Raw genomic sequence first — 14,241 nt, 5'->3', positions numbered from 1 at the left:
TGTAATGTTGCCACTGTAGGCCTTACGGGGACGTGATGTGTGAGAGGCAGCAGAGGCTGATGCAGCAGGCCTTTGCTCTCAAGGAGGGTGATGGTGATGTTGGGAGTTCCACTGACACCTCACCGTGGTCCACTCCCTCCAGTCTGCACCGTGGCTTTAATAGTCCATACTACTCATCTGATTTTGAAGACCAGGCGGACTCACTTACAGTAGTCAAGACATCAGACAAGTCGCGGGGATCAAACACAAGTGGAAGAAAAAAAGGCATTTTATTTAACATGATTTACTATCTGTGTAGTTGGACTTGTGTTGTTTATATGTAAACATATTGGATGCAGTTCACACTTCATGAGTTTTATATTCTTCAAGGGCCCCACAAGCAGAAGACAAACCACACTGCAAACCTCCAAGTCCCGAAGTTGCCTGCGATCAAGCCCCTGCAGGTTTCAAAGCCGGGGATCCAGTCTGCCAACGTGAACTGCGTCAGGGTGCTGAAGAGCCAGGTGTGGGATCTGCAGCAGCAGCTGAGCAAAGCCAGGACTGAGAACAAGCTGCTGAAGACGGTCCAGCATCGCCACACGGTGGCACTGCAGCACTTCCAAGACTCTGAGGGCAGCCTCTCACAGGTTGGTTGGTTTTGTCCCTTTGCTATCACTGCTCAGATTTGAATCATTGCCACAAATGTTGTAACGGCTTTTAAAGCTAGAGAGAAGATACTGGTATCATATGAAACTAGAAAATCTAAGGAATCCATTTATATCAACCATGGCATACTAGCTTGTCGCAAAGGAGGTTAAATAACGCTCCAAACATACACAATATAAATTTTGGCGAGGAAAAACTGGCACGGCCATTTTCAAAGGGGTCCCTTGACCTCTGACCTCAAGATATGTGAATGAAAATGGGTTCTATTAGTATCCACGAGTCTCCCCTTTACAGACATGCCCACTTTATGATAATCACATGCAGTTTGGGGCAAGTCATAGTCAAGTCAGCACACTGACACACTGACAGCTGTTGTTGCCTGTTGGACTGCAGTTTGCCATGTTATGATTTGAGCATATTATTTTATGCTAAATGCAGTACCTGTGAGGGTTTCTGGACAATATTTGTCATTGTTTTGTGTTGTTAATTGATTTCCAACAATAAATATATACATACATTTGCATAAAGCAGCATATTTGCCCACTCCCAGGTTGATAAGAGTATAAAATACTCGTCAAATCGCCCTTTAAGGTTCATTTTGAACAAATAAAAAATATGCGATTAACTATGGACAATCATGCAATTAATCGCGATTAAACATTTTAATTGACAGCCCTAGTTAAAATATACCAGAGTGAGCAAAATATACAAAATAGAAAACATATGCAAAATAGTAAATTTAAACATATACAAGACAGTAAATATGGTTAAAATTGAGGTAAAAAGTAAAGAGTGTAGATAAAGTGGCAACAGTATATAACAGTAAATAAATGGCAGTATTTCTGGTATATATACATAGGTGAATGTACTTGAGAATATTGTCCTTAAAGGGGTTTATTGTTCATTGTTCAAGGCTCTTCCTGTGGGAAGAAACTTTTCCTCAGTCTTTCAGTGTGTGATTTGGGGAGTGGGGGGGATTTTTGCCTTTATTTGACAGTGTAGAGACATAGAGACTGGGTAGGGGGGAGAGAGAGGGGTCCCAAGGCTGGAATTGAACCTGTGACCTAGCGGTGATGTGGCATGCGCTGTAATCAATTGGTTACGAAGGTGCTCCAATAACAGCAATTTTCTAATCATTCCTCTTGATGCCATCCCTATCCCCAGATCATCACCAAGCACAGCAACGAGACCCGAGCCCTGCAGAGGTTGCTCCGTGAGACCCGCGCCTGTCGCGACAATCTGGCGAGCCAGCTACAAACCACAGAAAATAAGTTGCTAAGCACAAAGACCAGCCTCCGGCGCCTACAGCTACTCAGCCAGAACCAGACCCTGCTGGAGAGGGAGGAACCCACCGTCAGGCTGACCAGGTCCTCTGCAGAGCTGGAGGACAAGGACAAGAAGATACTGGTATGGACTGGAGGGGAGCAGGAGGGTGGGATGGTGGTGGGTGAGACTGTTCAGAGTAAGTGTGTGGGAGCAGCATCCGTGGTCACAGCCAAAAATGGAGATTATATTTGACACCACTATACTGTAGATATAAATGGGAACGTGATTTTTATGATTTCCTTTGTTCGCTTTCCACTGTAACGCTGTATTCTAGGACTTGGAGAAGCATCTTGAGTTGTGCCAAGCCTCATTCAATCGCCAAATAGTCACTGAGCAAAGAAAGATCAAAGAGGCGAGAAAGACATCCTGCTCTCTGCTAGAGCAAATATGTCAGCTAAATGAGGAAATTAAAGTAAGTTGAAAAGAACTGTTTCTTTACAGCATTAGCCATGTCCTAGTCCTTGTTAACATACAGTATTGTTTATTGTGCAAGCTCTTTCTTGAGGGATGGTAGCACTTCCACAGGGGCTTGTATCCCATAATGACAATGTTTCGCATATCCCATTTGCCGTCAGACTAAGCATTTGTTGGAGAATTTGGTTAAGATGTTTGGATCAATATTTTCCACACACGATTGCCCATTAGTGAACCATACTGAGGGCTTAATACTTGTGTTTGATGGTGTAATGTGCTCTCCAATGACACTGAGAAAAACACAAGTTCTATGCAAGCATTTTCCAGGTGTAGATTTCAAAATATCTTAACATTTAAATTATATTTTAAACTGTCACATGGTTGCATTAGCTGCACATGTAAGAGATATATCAGACTATGCATACAGTGCATCTTTTGTTTCCCCTTTACAGGATAGAGACAGAGAATTGGAAAAACACAATATTTACTACCACAGATTCCTAAAAGGATCTTCCAAAAAAGGTATACAAATATGACTCTACCTCAGTTTGGCTGTATCTAATTTGTTGTGGGTTTTGTCTGAATGTCTTTTCTGATTTACAGGCAGTGAAAACAAGATGGTTCAAACAGACGCATTTGTCCTTCTCCCCACTGAGGCGGCAAATCTTTTGGAGTTTGGATATACAGAGACTGAGGAGAGGCTGGAAAAGCAGGAGAGCTCCGTGAACTGGGTATGACTCAAATAGTGTGTGGTGTATTTTCAGGGGTTTTTGTACCTGTTTTTCCACTCGTTTGCCTACCTAATTTGTCTACCTGAATTTAATTGTTGGAAAAGAACCTTTGCCAACAATTACAGCGTTACAGAAGAAGCGAACAAAGGAAATCATAAAAATCACGTTCCCATTTATTGGTGTAAAATATAATCTCCATTTTTAGACTGTGACCACGGGTGCTGCTCCCACACACTTACTCCGAACAGTCTCACCCACCACCATCCCACCCTCCTGCTCCCCTCCAGTCCATACCAGTATCCTCTTGTCCTTGTCCTACAACTCTGCAGAGTCCCTGGTCAGCCTGACGGTGAGTTCCTCCCTCTCCAATTTTTCAGACAAAAAAACATACATGCTTTTGTATCATCAAACCTGGACTACTATATCTCTCTTTTTACCTGTTTAAAATCCCACAGCCAGATTATTACCTGAATCTAGGAGGTCCTGTCATATCACTCCAGTTTTAGCATCACTGCCCTGGTTGCCCATTACGTTTAGAATACATTTTAAAACTTTATTTATTACCTACAAGGCCATCCATGGTCTGGCACCAGATTATATCAAAGAATGTTATGCCTATACTATTTTATGGTGTTCTATTTCAACTTTGTTATTGCATATTTAAATGTTGCTTGTTTCCGTATTTTTATATGCACTTCCATATATTTTGCACTTTTATCTGTTTAGCACTCAAGACTTTGTTCTTTTATTGGCATTCTTTCAGCTTTATATGAGATCACTTCTGATATTTGCATCTTATTTGTTTATATACTGTATGTCGTTATTTCCTTTTCTTAAAGGACCACTGTGTAACAATTAGGGGGATCTATTGGCAGAAATGGAATGGAATATTAATAAGTATGTTTTCTTTAGTGTAGTGTGTTTTCGTTAGCTTGGAATGAGCCGTTTATATCTACACAGGGAGCGGGTCCTCTTCACGGAGTCCGCCATGTTGCACAGCTATGTTTCAAATGTAGCCCAGAACGGACAAACTAAACTCTGTTAATGTTTCCTGCGTGGGCCGTAGTCGATAACGTTACTCGCTCGCCTCACCGCCGTCGCTCTCTCTCTCTTGCTTTACCACTCACTTCCCACATACACACACACTCTACGCACTGGCTCTGCTCCAGATGGCTCTAGAGAGGGCTGTTCGCGTTTTTGTGTTGGCCACTGAAGCTCTCCAACACGCTTGTCACACGGTAGAAGTTTCAGTTGGTTGCAATCTCCTCACCTCACCGCTAGATACCACTAGATCCTACACACTGGACCTTTAAATTTCACCTGCTTTATATGAGCTTATTTCTCTTATCCACATCTTACTCAATTATATATGAACTTATTTTTTTTATTTTGCACTTGCACCTCCAGCTGTTATCGGCTCAGTGCTGCTGTCATATATGGTGGGGGCTAAGTAGGTTTCAGATTTTTGTATTCTGTAAATCTTTTTATCTGGAAAGCACTGTGTGCTTAAGCTTGAAAAGTGCTATATAAATAATATTATTTCTGCTGAATGTAGTCGTGACGATAGGACTTTTGAAGACATTTCCTTACCTCTGGAAACTTAATATTTTTTTGTAATTTCTGAATTTGTTTTACTATCCAAATAGTTTAAGATTTTGCTCTCATACTAATAAAGCCTGTATATCATTTCAGTGTTCAGTGGAGTCTTTGGTAATAGAAAATCCAGAGACAGAGGTTTCTGCAAATGTCCCGTTAGAAGAGAATCACCAAGAGGATACTGAGACATGTGCAGGTGAGCAGTTCATTAATGTTACATTTACAGTATAATAACACACTACAAGCAATGCACACATACAGACTTGTTGAAAGACAAAATACCATAATCCACCAACAAATCTCTCACACGAGACAACAACCACAACATTAAGAGCAAACTTGAGAATGGGGTCTTATAGTAGTTGAGCTTAACGTGTGTGTAGCGACTACTATCAATTGAAAAATATTTGTTTTTAGATACCGGTGAGCAGAGTAGTTGTTCAGAAGAGAGCCCAGAATATCAAACTGAGGGAGATTGTGAGGAAGTAAAAGAGGCCCCACAGGTGTTAGAAGAAGAGTGGAAAACAGAGGAACAAGATAGCGAGACGTCCTACATTTCAGAAAAGTCTCTGAACCCAACTGAATCCGAGAGAAAAGGATCCAAGCTCCCCAAAATCAGACGCAATTACGCCTTTAAACAAACTATTGAGAACCTGCACAGTGGAAGGCCTGCCATTAAACAAATTATAAAGAACCTGCACAGTGGAAGGCCTGCCTACACTGAAGAGCCCGATCAAGGTGGAGACCATCAGCAGTTTTTCTGAAATATTTCTCTTAATAAATGATTGTTTGACCAAAAGCTCCACACAGTCCATTGTGATCTATCTACTTTGTTTTAATCTTTTACAATTTGACTTCAAGGAAAACTACCTGGTTTGTTTTTGCTTGTGAATTCCCAATTTATAACATTACAATAATTCTTTATTTGTGCATATAATAAAACAAAGGAGAAGAGATAAATAACATAAATAAATGCACAGGTGGGTTGAAAAAAAAAACCTGAGGGCTTGTAAAAGGAACCCACCTAACATTGAAATTAAAGACAGCTGTAATACAATTTACAAACAAACATAAATATTTTTTAAAAAGATCTAAAAGAATGAAAAGATTACTTTTTCTAAACAAGAAATGCTAGAGATAAAAAGACAGGAAAGAATCAATAATTGAAAGCTTTCTTTTGTTTTATTTCTTAAAAAGGCATGTCAACATTTACAACCCATTATGTTTTGAAATAATACAGCCAAAACATCCTCACAATAACTTAACAAAATCATAGGAACAAAAAGAACTAAATTAAACATCACCAAAATACTGTGAAACAGCCAACGCCAAAATGCACTGCATTTAAATGTTGACCTGAAGCAGCTGACAAAAAAATTACATGAGCTAAATGTTGAGCAATTAGTTCGAGAATCAGCGTATTTAACTCAGCTGCCATCTCTAGCTGACGGCATGGAGACCCAGCGAAACCACTTTGTTGCAAACCACCAGCCAGCATGTGATTCCAACTCCACCTGAAGGGAAAGAACAGCTCCGTCAGTGAATGAATAAAGTAGGGAAAGTACAGCACACTGAAATTTACATATATACAGAGCAGCACTGTGTTTGAATCAGTACAAAAAAAAACATCTAAACGAAAGGTTTTATTATCAATGCATTACAAAGAACGATTTCCTATCTGTATTATATAGTTATAGATTTCTGTGTTTATAAATTGTCTTTTATTACCTGCAACTCCTGTTGGGAAGGCCACAAGGCGCTCCACAGGGGCAATCCATTTACTGGGGACCACCGTCACTGGATCAGCGTAATACTTCCATATCAAGGAGATCATCAGAGCAGCCTGACAAATAAAAGAAAACAAATATTAATGCCTAATGGCTATTTTATTAGCTTCTCTTTATTCTAGCAATATCAACCTTTCCATTATATTTCTAAAATTGTCAGAATACTTTACAGTAATGGTGCCTTCAAATGACACTTGTCACTGTCGTGTACATTATATGCTTGGCGTTCAAGTGGTTAAGTTGTGAGATCACTGCTGCTAAGCAACGGCATTATTAACGTTACTGACGGCGTCTAGAAGCCACAGAGGCTAACAATTTAGCAAGTGGGTAACATAATGCAGTAAATGAAAAGGCACAATGACAGAGGAAAACGATGAGGCTGTTGGGAATATCAACATTTTCCTCAGACATATAAAATTATGAAGAAAAACAATATACGACTAAAATTACAATATATTAACTTATTATGCTCCAAAAATTAATTTACATGACCTCCTCCATTTCTGACATAGTCAACAAACGCGTCACAGCTTGTGAACTCTGAGCTTTCAGAAACTTTCCCCTTAAGAGGTCGTGAATACCACAAGAGGGGGGCGTTCATATGGACTCTTCTTATGAACGCGGTAAACACAACCCCGTTTGAAGGCACCATAAATAACATTAACTGGAGGTTTTCTATCAAATAGATGGTCCGTGCGTACATGTTTGGTACTAAAGTAGCTCTCTGTGTGTGTCTCATAGCTGCATTAGAATCTACAACTAAATGCATGTGTGCTCCTACTTACAGTTTCCACCTACCTGCAGTATATAAAAGACGATGTTCACAACCCATTTCATTTTGGCTTGTTGCGCTGTTCTTGATTTCACTGCAAAAGTGAGGAAATACACAATCGTTAGACTCAATAATACACTGATTTTTGTAGTGAAGCAACCTTCTTTAACACTAACCCAGTCAGTGCCTTTTCGCCTGCTGCTAATCAGATTGAACAACCAGGTCGTTTTACTTCATTGTTTGAATGACTGAAATAAATCAGAGATGTTGGCAGCGATTCAGAGGTCAGAGCACCTATTTTTGTACATTCACAATGAATGTGATCCACCCAGTTACAGGGTAACATGGCAAGTATTCCAAGAGTCCGTTCTTTGTAAGGTCTTGTATCGTAACAAAACAGTTTCCTGGAGCATAACGACATCCAAAATGACGGATGGAATTACAAACTGACCCGACTGCTAATAAGGCTGTATTTTATTTTTATATGTGTGTTAGTTGCAATGTTCTGTACCTAAATTTGAGGAAGAACATTTTTATCTCTTTGTTTAATTCACTGTATTATTTTTAAATTGTCTTTGTGTATTACTGCCATTTCTGTGCAACAGTAACTTCTGTGTTGAGAGAAACTATTTAACATTGACTAACAGATTCTTTATGTAAGTATCCTGATTTAATTGTCTGCCTTTCTATCTCTGTGTTGGCAGAAGTTATTTAACATTGATTAACAAATCTCTGAGTGAAACCTTTGCTGTAGTATGAAGATACCAGTCCTGTGAGAAGTCACACCTTAACTAATTCAATGCCGATAGTTTCGATGTCCTTTCTTCTTCCTGAGAAGATTAGTTCAACCCAGCTCACACCTTTTGTTTGACCTGTTATTTCCAGTAACCTTGTATATAATCCTGGCCAGAAAATCTACAGTTTGTGGTGAACTTCTGTCTCCACTGCACAGGGAATAAAACTCATCTGAACCAGCTACAGAATTGAACCTGAAAGATTGTTTCCTGTTTAGATTATGTTTGTTTGTCGATGTTATTCATCTTATTGTCTTCTTTCTTGTAAAAGACAATGAAGATATAAGTGGAGAGTTCCCCTTGATGAACACAAGTAGAGTTTGGGAGCCATAATTGCAGTAAAACTAGTAGAAAATGATAGTGATTGTTGGTATTTATTGAAGTCATATAGAGTACGACATGGGCTGTTTTAGCTTGGTCATGGGAGATTTAACACTGTCAGTGTGCAGTTAAGAGAAAGAAAGTATAAAATCGGAAACATTCTTTGCTCTGCTGTGCATGTGTATCATACTGAAATTCTGATTTAAGCCACTTCCTGTCTGCGCACAAGATAATCCTGAGGCTGAGGGCTGAAGGACAGTAACAGGCAGCAGCTGTTCCCACTGAACACTCAGTATGTGTTATCCAAAACCTCCTGCCACTTGCTGCGGTTGGTGGTTTTAATGTGTGAATCTGCCGTAGCAGACATGCACAGGTGTGGAAGTCACAATGTGTGCCTTTGACAGTAAAAACGACAGTGTATCACCACATATTTCCAAAAGAAAAGAAGCTGTGAACATACAGGGTGGACTAAATAACAGGAATACAAAACAATAGCCCGCAATAAATGCTCACTTTCTAGAGTTTATGCTCAATTATGTTCATAGTTTGTAGTGTTGCTGTATGTAGATGTTACGGATGTTGTGAATTCAATGCAGCATAACAACAAAGTTGTAGTGCGTTGTAATTGAAGTAGGGCTGTCCCGAATACCATTTTTTGGGCTTAGAAGCTTGGGTGAGAAATATTTGAAGGTATTCGAAGCTTTAGGGCGCAGCAGGCTGTCATGTTTTTCTGTCGGTCTGTCTCCATCTCCCACGTTTCAGTGCCCGGGACAGTGCCACTGCCGCAATACCGCACAAACACGCACCTCAACACACAACAAATATCAGATATCCGTCTGCGAATAACTAAGAATAATTATACATCAATAAAACAAACCAAAACTTTAATTTGGAGGTTGATTTCCATGGTAATGGTCGAAGTTTCGAAGCATTCGGGTCAGCCCTAAATTGGAACATCTCAAGGACAGTCTGACACTATTGTATTGGGACTTCATTTTGGGGGCTCCAGTCACATTGTGTGTATACTATGTATGTCATGTCATGGTGACTAAATGTCCCTCACCGTGAGTTTTCAGCTTGTCTGTCATCTTGTTGATTTTGCGCTCCAACCTGGCATATCTAGCAAACTCATCCATCATGCTAATGGAGGCCTGCTCCTTCTTCATCTCCTGGACTTCAGACCTCATCTCACTCTCCTGCTCAGCATCTTTCTGCACCATCTTTGAGAGCTTTAAAAGAAGGGGAAAAAAAGAAATTTAACTGTAGGCTAGAATAGAATAGAGTAGAAAGCTTTATTGTTACTGTATTAAATACAACGAGATTCACAGTTGCCACTTCTGGTCAGTGCTTTAAAACAAATACTTGACAAGACTAAACGAGGCAGATAAAACATATAACAGGTAAAACACACACAGTTATAAAGCAAAAAAAACAGGTAAAGTAGATGTAATAAATAAATATAAACAGAAGTGTTACACTAGAAGTATAAAATATAAAAATAGATGTAATGTAAACAGAGGTAATTGCAATTGTAAAATAGGTAGGGTAGATGTAATAAATAAAATATAAACATAAGTGTTACACAAGAAGTATAAAATATAAATATAGATGTACTGTAAACAGAGGCATTTGCACTTGTAAATAGGTAGGGTAGATGTAATAAATAAAATGCAAACAAAGGTAGTTGCACTTGAGGTGTATATTGCATCAAGGACATATTGCACAGACAAATGTATTTCACAAACAGTGTATTAATATTGCACAGATTTATTGTTTATTCAGTGTCCGTATGAGTTTTAAGACTAGCCTACAGATTTTGCAGCTATATTTAGCAATTACACAACTGCAAACCTGCTCTTTACATTTGTACAATGATACAGCACAAAATGTTCCCCCCTTATGTGTACTAACTTTACCAGGATCTCTGCTAAACCCCACCCTCTGACTGTAGCAGAGCAGTTCTTTCAAGCTAGATAGCATGACAAAGAGGGTGGAAAAAGGAGTGGACATGCGTCATACACAACACATGCGCGGTCTGCACTCGCCGCAGCTATAGCTCTACTGCGCATGCGCCACACCCAAACGCAAGGCACGTTTCTCATCCTCTTTCATTCAGCCTTGCTAAGCATGTAGCTTGAAGCTAAGCTAGTCAACAATAGTCTGCAATAATAGCCTACAATAACACCCATAATATATATATGTATAGCTATAGCATGTACCTTCACGGGCACACACATATATATTCAAAAAACATTACTTACAAAAGAGGATATAGTCGGCAGGAGTGTTTTCATGAGATTGCACAGAAAAACTGAGCACAGCACAAGAAACCACGCGTAGCCTGACGCCATGTTTGTTCCTCCTTCTTCTTCTGCTCAGTGGTTCAACATCCTCGTTGTTGATGAGAGAGAGCTGCTAGCTTCCAGTGAAGTTACATAAGAATTACAGGTTATTCTGGTTTTTGTTTTATAAAACCGCCTCGTCTTTACAACAACAATGAACTAATTTATTTATAATGTCATCTTGGTGTGTGTGCATCTTTTATAATCACGTTTTGCAAGGCGTTTAATCATAAAAAAAACAAGGATATACAGATACAGGTTTATTTATCCCCTCAAGGGCATTTCAGTTTCTGCAGTCAGTCCACCGAGACATATACACATTCATACTGCACAATCATCAATGCACTATATTCATTTTTAACAGTCTCTTCTGCACTTTTTAATAGTCGTGTATCACAGTTGTTACCCTGCACTATATTCAGTTTTAACAGTTTTTCTTCATCTCCTTGTCTTTTTATATCTGGTATATTTTTTTTGTAATTTGTACTTTGCACTACTTACTGTTTTACTGCCTTTTTACTAACATGTTTTGCATTATGGAACTGTGATGCTGGAAACTTGAATTTCCCTCGGGATCAATAAAGTTACTATCTATCTATCTATCTATCTATCTATCTATCTATCTATCTATCTATCAATGACAGAGGGAACACAAGTAGGTGGCATATGGGGAGGTGCAAGATCAATAAAATGTACAAGAATAAAAAATATACCAAAACCTCCTGCCACTTGCTGTGGTTGGTGGTTTTAATGAGTGAATATGCCGTAGCAGACATGCACAGGTGTGGAAGTCACAATGTGTGCCTTTGACAGTAGAAAATGACAGTGAATCACCACATATTTCGAAAAAGAAAAGAAGCTGTGAACATACAGGGTGGACTAAATAACAGGAATACCAATACAAAACAATGGCCTTGCAAAAAATGCTCACTTTCTAGAGTTTGAAATAAAAAGCAATAAATACAAGAATTAAAAACAAGACGAGATAAAAGAATAAAGGAAAAAATAAAGTGTATTGCACATTACAAATTACATTCCACTAATGTACCCTAATTGCAAACACGGACAACCATTATATGGTTAGTGCAAAATAACATAAATATACATATCACACGCTCTTTAGATCTCATGTTAATGCATGTACAGCCTTTCTGTTTTAGCTTATAGGAAGATCTACTAAGATTTAGTGTATGGAGACTTTGGTCACGAGTGGGTATTATGAGTTTTATTTGTCACATAGGTCTAACAATCTGTCAAAATGGAAAAATAAAGGGGGACTTCAACTTTAAGAGGTTTCTTTAATCATGCACATTTTTGTCATAAGTGTGTTGAGTATTCAGCTTCATGCCAAGGGGACACTTTCCCAAAAACAAGTCAACAACAACAAGCACCTCACAACAAGAGTATGCTCAGACTTGCCAACAGCATCTCTTCTGATCCCTTACATGTTTTAAATGGGGAATATCAACTTCTGCCCTCCAAGAGGCGATTCAGAGTCCCTACATTTAACCGCATCAGGCTAAAGAACGCTTTTGTCCATCAGTCCATCTTGTTGCTATATAATAATTAATGTGCTGCTAAAGACATGTAAATCAGAGGACAGATGGTCATTTTGTAATGGGTTATGTATGAATAATTGTGATGTGTTGTTTTTTTTTGTCTGATGGGTCTTACTTGCCTGTCTGTCTATGGTAACAGTATGTCTGTTGTATGTGTACACTGTTAAGAATTTCCCAGTAAAATAACAGTAAAGAACTGGCAGCAGGGTTGCCTTTATATTACTGTAAAATTAACATTATTATACTGTCGCTGAAATTTACAGCTTTGTACTGTTAATAAAAAATACAGTTTGAACTGAAAAAGGCTATACTAGACTTGTTGACACTTTTCCCAAAATGTCTGTCTCTAGCTGGCTACAAGCACAGAATGCAAACCAGAACAACATGTGAGTGAAGAACATCACAGAGCTAATTCACTGATTTTCCAATCATGTACAATGTACAAGCCTCACATGTGCAGATCAGGTCCCTGAATTAAAAAAATACAGCTTGAAACTGTTACTGATGATACTTTAGACAGTTGATCAGCAGTAACGTGCTGTTTTTTAAGAATGCATTATAGTTCAGTTAAAGTAATTTAACAGGTTTTCTTTTGTATGAACAGTAAAGCATTGTTTTTAGCAATAACAGGTTAATACTGTTGAAATCCTACTGTAAATTAACAGCAATTGTTTACAGTGTACTTTTTCTCAAACTGAGCTGCCTATGGATGCAAAATGAATTTCAGTGCAAACTGACAATAAAGCTGTATCGTATCGTATCTTATCTTGATGCCTCATATAACATTTCCTTGCATACACACACACACACCCTGGGAACAAGTATGTGATTAAATAAATGAGAGTTGGCTGACTGATTGGCACACAGTCCTGCCCAGACAGGTAAAGATGTTATGGTTCAAAAATGTGCTGCCTGGTCCTCCAAGCCAATCAGCGTGCAGCTCGTGGGCGGGGGATCACTCTCCCTGCTCTGCGAGGGTTTGGTAGGATAAGGGATAAAATATACATAGAGAGGGGGGATCCAATCCGGTTCCAGCTAGTTCTTAGTACTGCTCGGACGTTTAATGTGAAGTTATACAGACGGCTTGTGAAGGTGTAGACTGTAGAGGTGTACCGGCTGGCTGACCGACCCACATATCTCATTTATCTTCCCTCCACGACACTGTGAAAGGCTCTTTATTCTCTTTATTATCTCTGAAAACCTGAGCAACAATGGGAAGGAAAGGAGCAAAAGTAAGTTTAAAATAAAAACACGTGTGCATATATGTGAAATATCTATTTAGTAACATGTTTTATTTTGCTTAAATGTATCTTTTTGTTCCAACTTGCATGCGCTGTAACGTAGCCTTATAATAAAATGTGTCCATGTGCGTAATGTCCGCCTCAGCTCTGTCGTTTTGATAACAGGGAAGTGGCGCCTTTTTACTTAGTGCGGTGCAACCATGCTTCTTCTTCATCCCAACAACACGTTTTGCATAGTCTCATCTAATGCAAACTTCTTGTTTTGCTCAACCGTGTGTATCTGGATGGTGGATTTAATAAGAATAATATTAATTTGTCGTCACCGTGTGCTGTGAGATCAAACAAAGGGGTGTAACCATCACCACCGTCGACGAACAGGTTGCCATTTCAAGGAAATGTATTGCGTAGTTGCCCATGTTTTATATTCAAGGAGTTATTTGCACTGTCGATTTTTGTGCTTTAATTATTGTTTTACCTCTGTGTGGCTGTGCGCACTGCAAAAATGGTGCGCGTCAGACCTTGGTGAGGTGTTTTAGTCTTTTTCTTTTTGTGGAGTGTCATGGCAGCTGATAATATCCTCCATAAAGACAGCGACACATCTGGTCGTTATGGAACAATTGGAGACATTGCATTGATGTATGTGACGAAGAAGCGCGTTTGGAGGTGGAGGTTTTGGGGGGTGGCCACCTCTTCCCGCTTCTCTTCCCTATAAT

At 39.1% G+C, this 14,241-nt stretch overlaps 2 protein-coding genes across 4 annotated transcripts; one reads left to right on the top strand and one right to left on the bottom strand.

Annotated features, from left to right (window-relative positions):
- On the top strand, positions 1 to 5,517 carry LOC141771399 (uncharacterized). 2 transcript variants are annotated; one of them, XM_074641603.1, is made up of 9 exons: positions 1 to 264; positions 370 to 626; positions 1,810 to 2,052; positions 2,246 to 2,383; positions 2,838 to 2,907; positions 2,989 to 3,116; positions 3,322 to 3,465; positions 4,809 to 4,908; positions 5,130 to 5,517. In XM_074641603.1, the coding sequence occupies exons 1-9, from the start codon at positions 36 to 38 to the stop codon at positions 5,474 to 5,476; spliced, it is 1,656 nt and encodes a 551-aa protein (XP_074497704.1). In that variant the 5' UTR covers positions 1 to 35; the 3' UTR covers positions 5,477 to 5,517. The 2 variants fall into 2 exon arrangements, with proteins under 2 accessions (XP_074497704.1, XP_074497705.1); XM_074641604.1 differs by lacking the exon at positions 2,246 to 2,383.
- A 358-nt stretch (positions 5,518 to 5,875) lies between these two features.
- get1 (guided entry of tail-anchored proteins factor 1) lies at positions 5,876 to 10,799 on the bottom strand. Of its 2 annotated transcripts, none has more exons than XM_074641667.1 (5): positions 10,648 to 10,799; positions 9,450 to 9,615; positions 7,298 to 7,365; positions 6,441 to 6,555; positions 5,876 to 6,226 (listed from the first exon to the last, which is right to left on the bottom strand). In XM_074641667.1, exons 1-5 carry the CDS (start codon positions 10,735 to 10,737, stop codon positions 6,153 to 6,155), a joined length of 513 nt encoding a protein of 170 aa, XP_074497768.1. In that variant the 5' UTR covers positions 10,738 to 10,799; the 3' UTR covers positions 5,876 to 6,152. The 2 variants fall into 2 exon arrangements, with proteins under 2 accessions (XP_074497768.1, XP_074497769.1); XM_074641668.1 differs by lacking the exon at positions 10,648 to 10,799 and adding an exon at positions 10,303 to 10,438.
- Positions 10,800 to 14,241: the final 3,442 nt, after the last annotated feature.

This window comes from Sebastes fasciatus, chromosome 7 (assembly GCF_043250625.1).
Source record: "Sebastes fasciatus isolate fSebFas1 chromosome 7, fSebFas1.pri, whole genome shotgun sequence".
In the NCBI taxonomy this organism is placed as follows: Eukaryota; Metazoa; Chordata; class Actinopteri; order Perciformes; family Sebastidae; genus Sebastes; species Sebastes fasciatus.
This window is presented reverse-complemented; position numbering and strand designations above follow the sequence as displayed.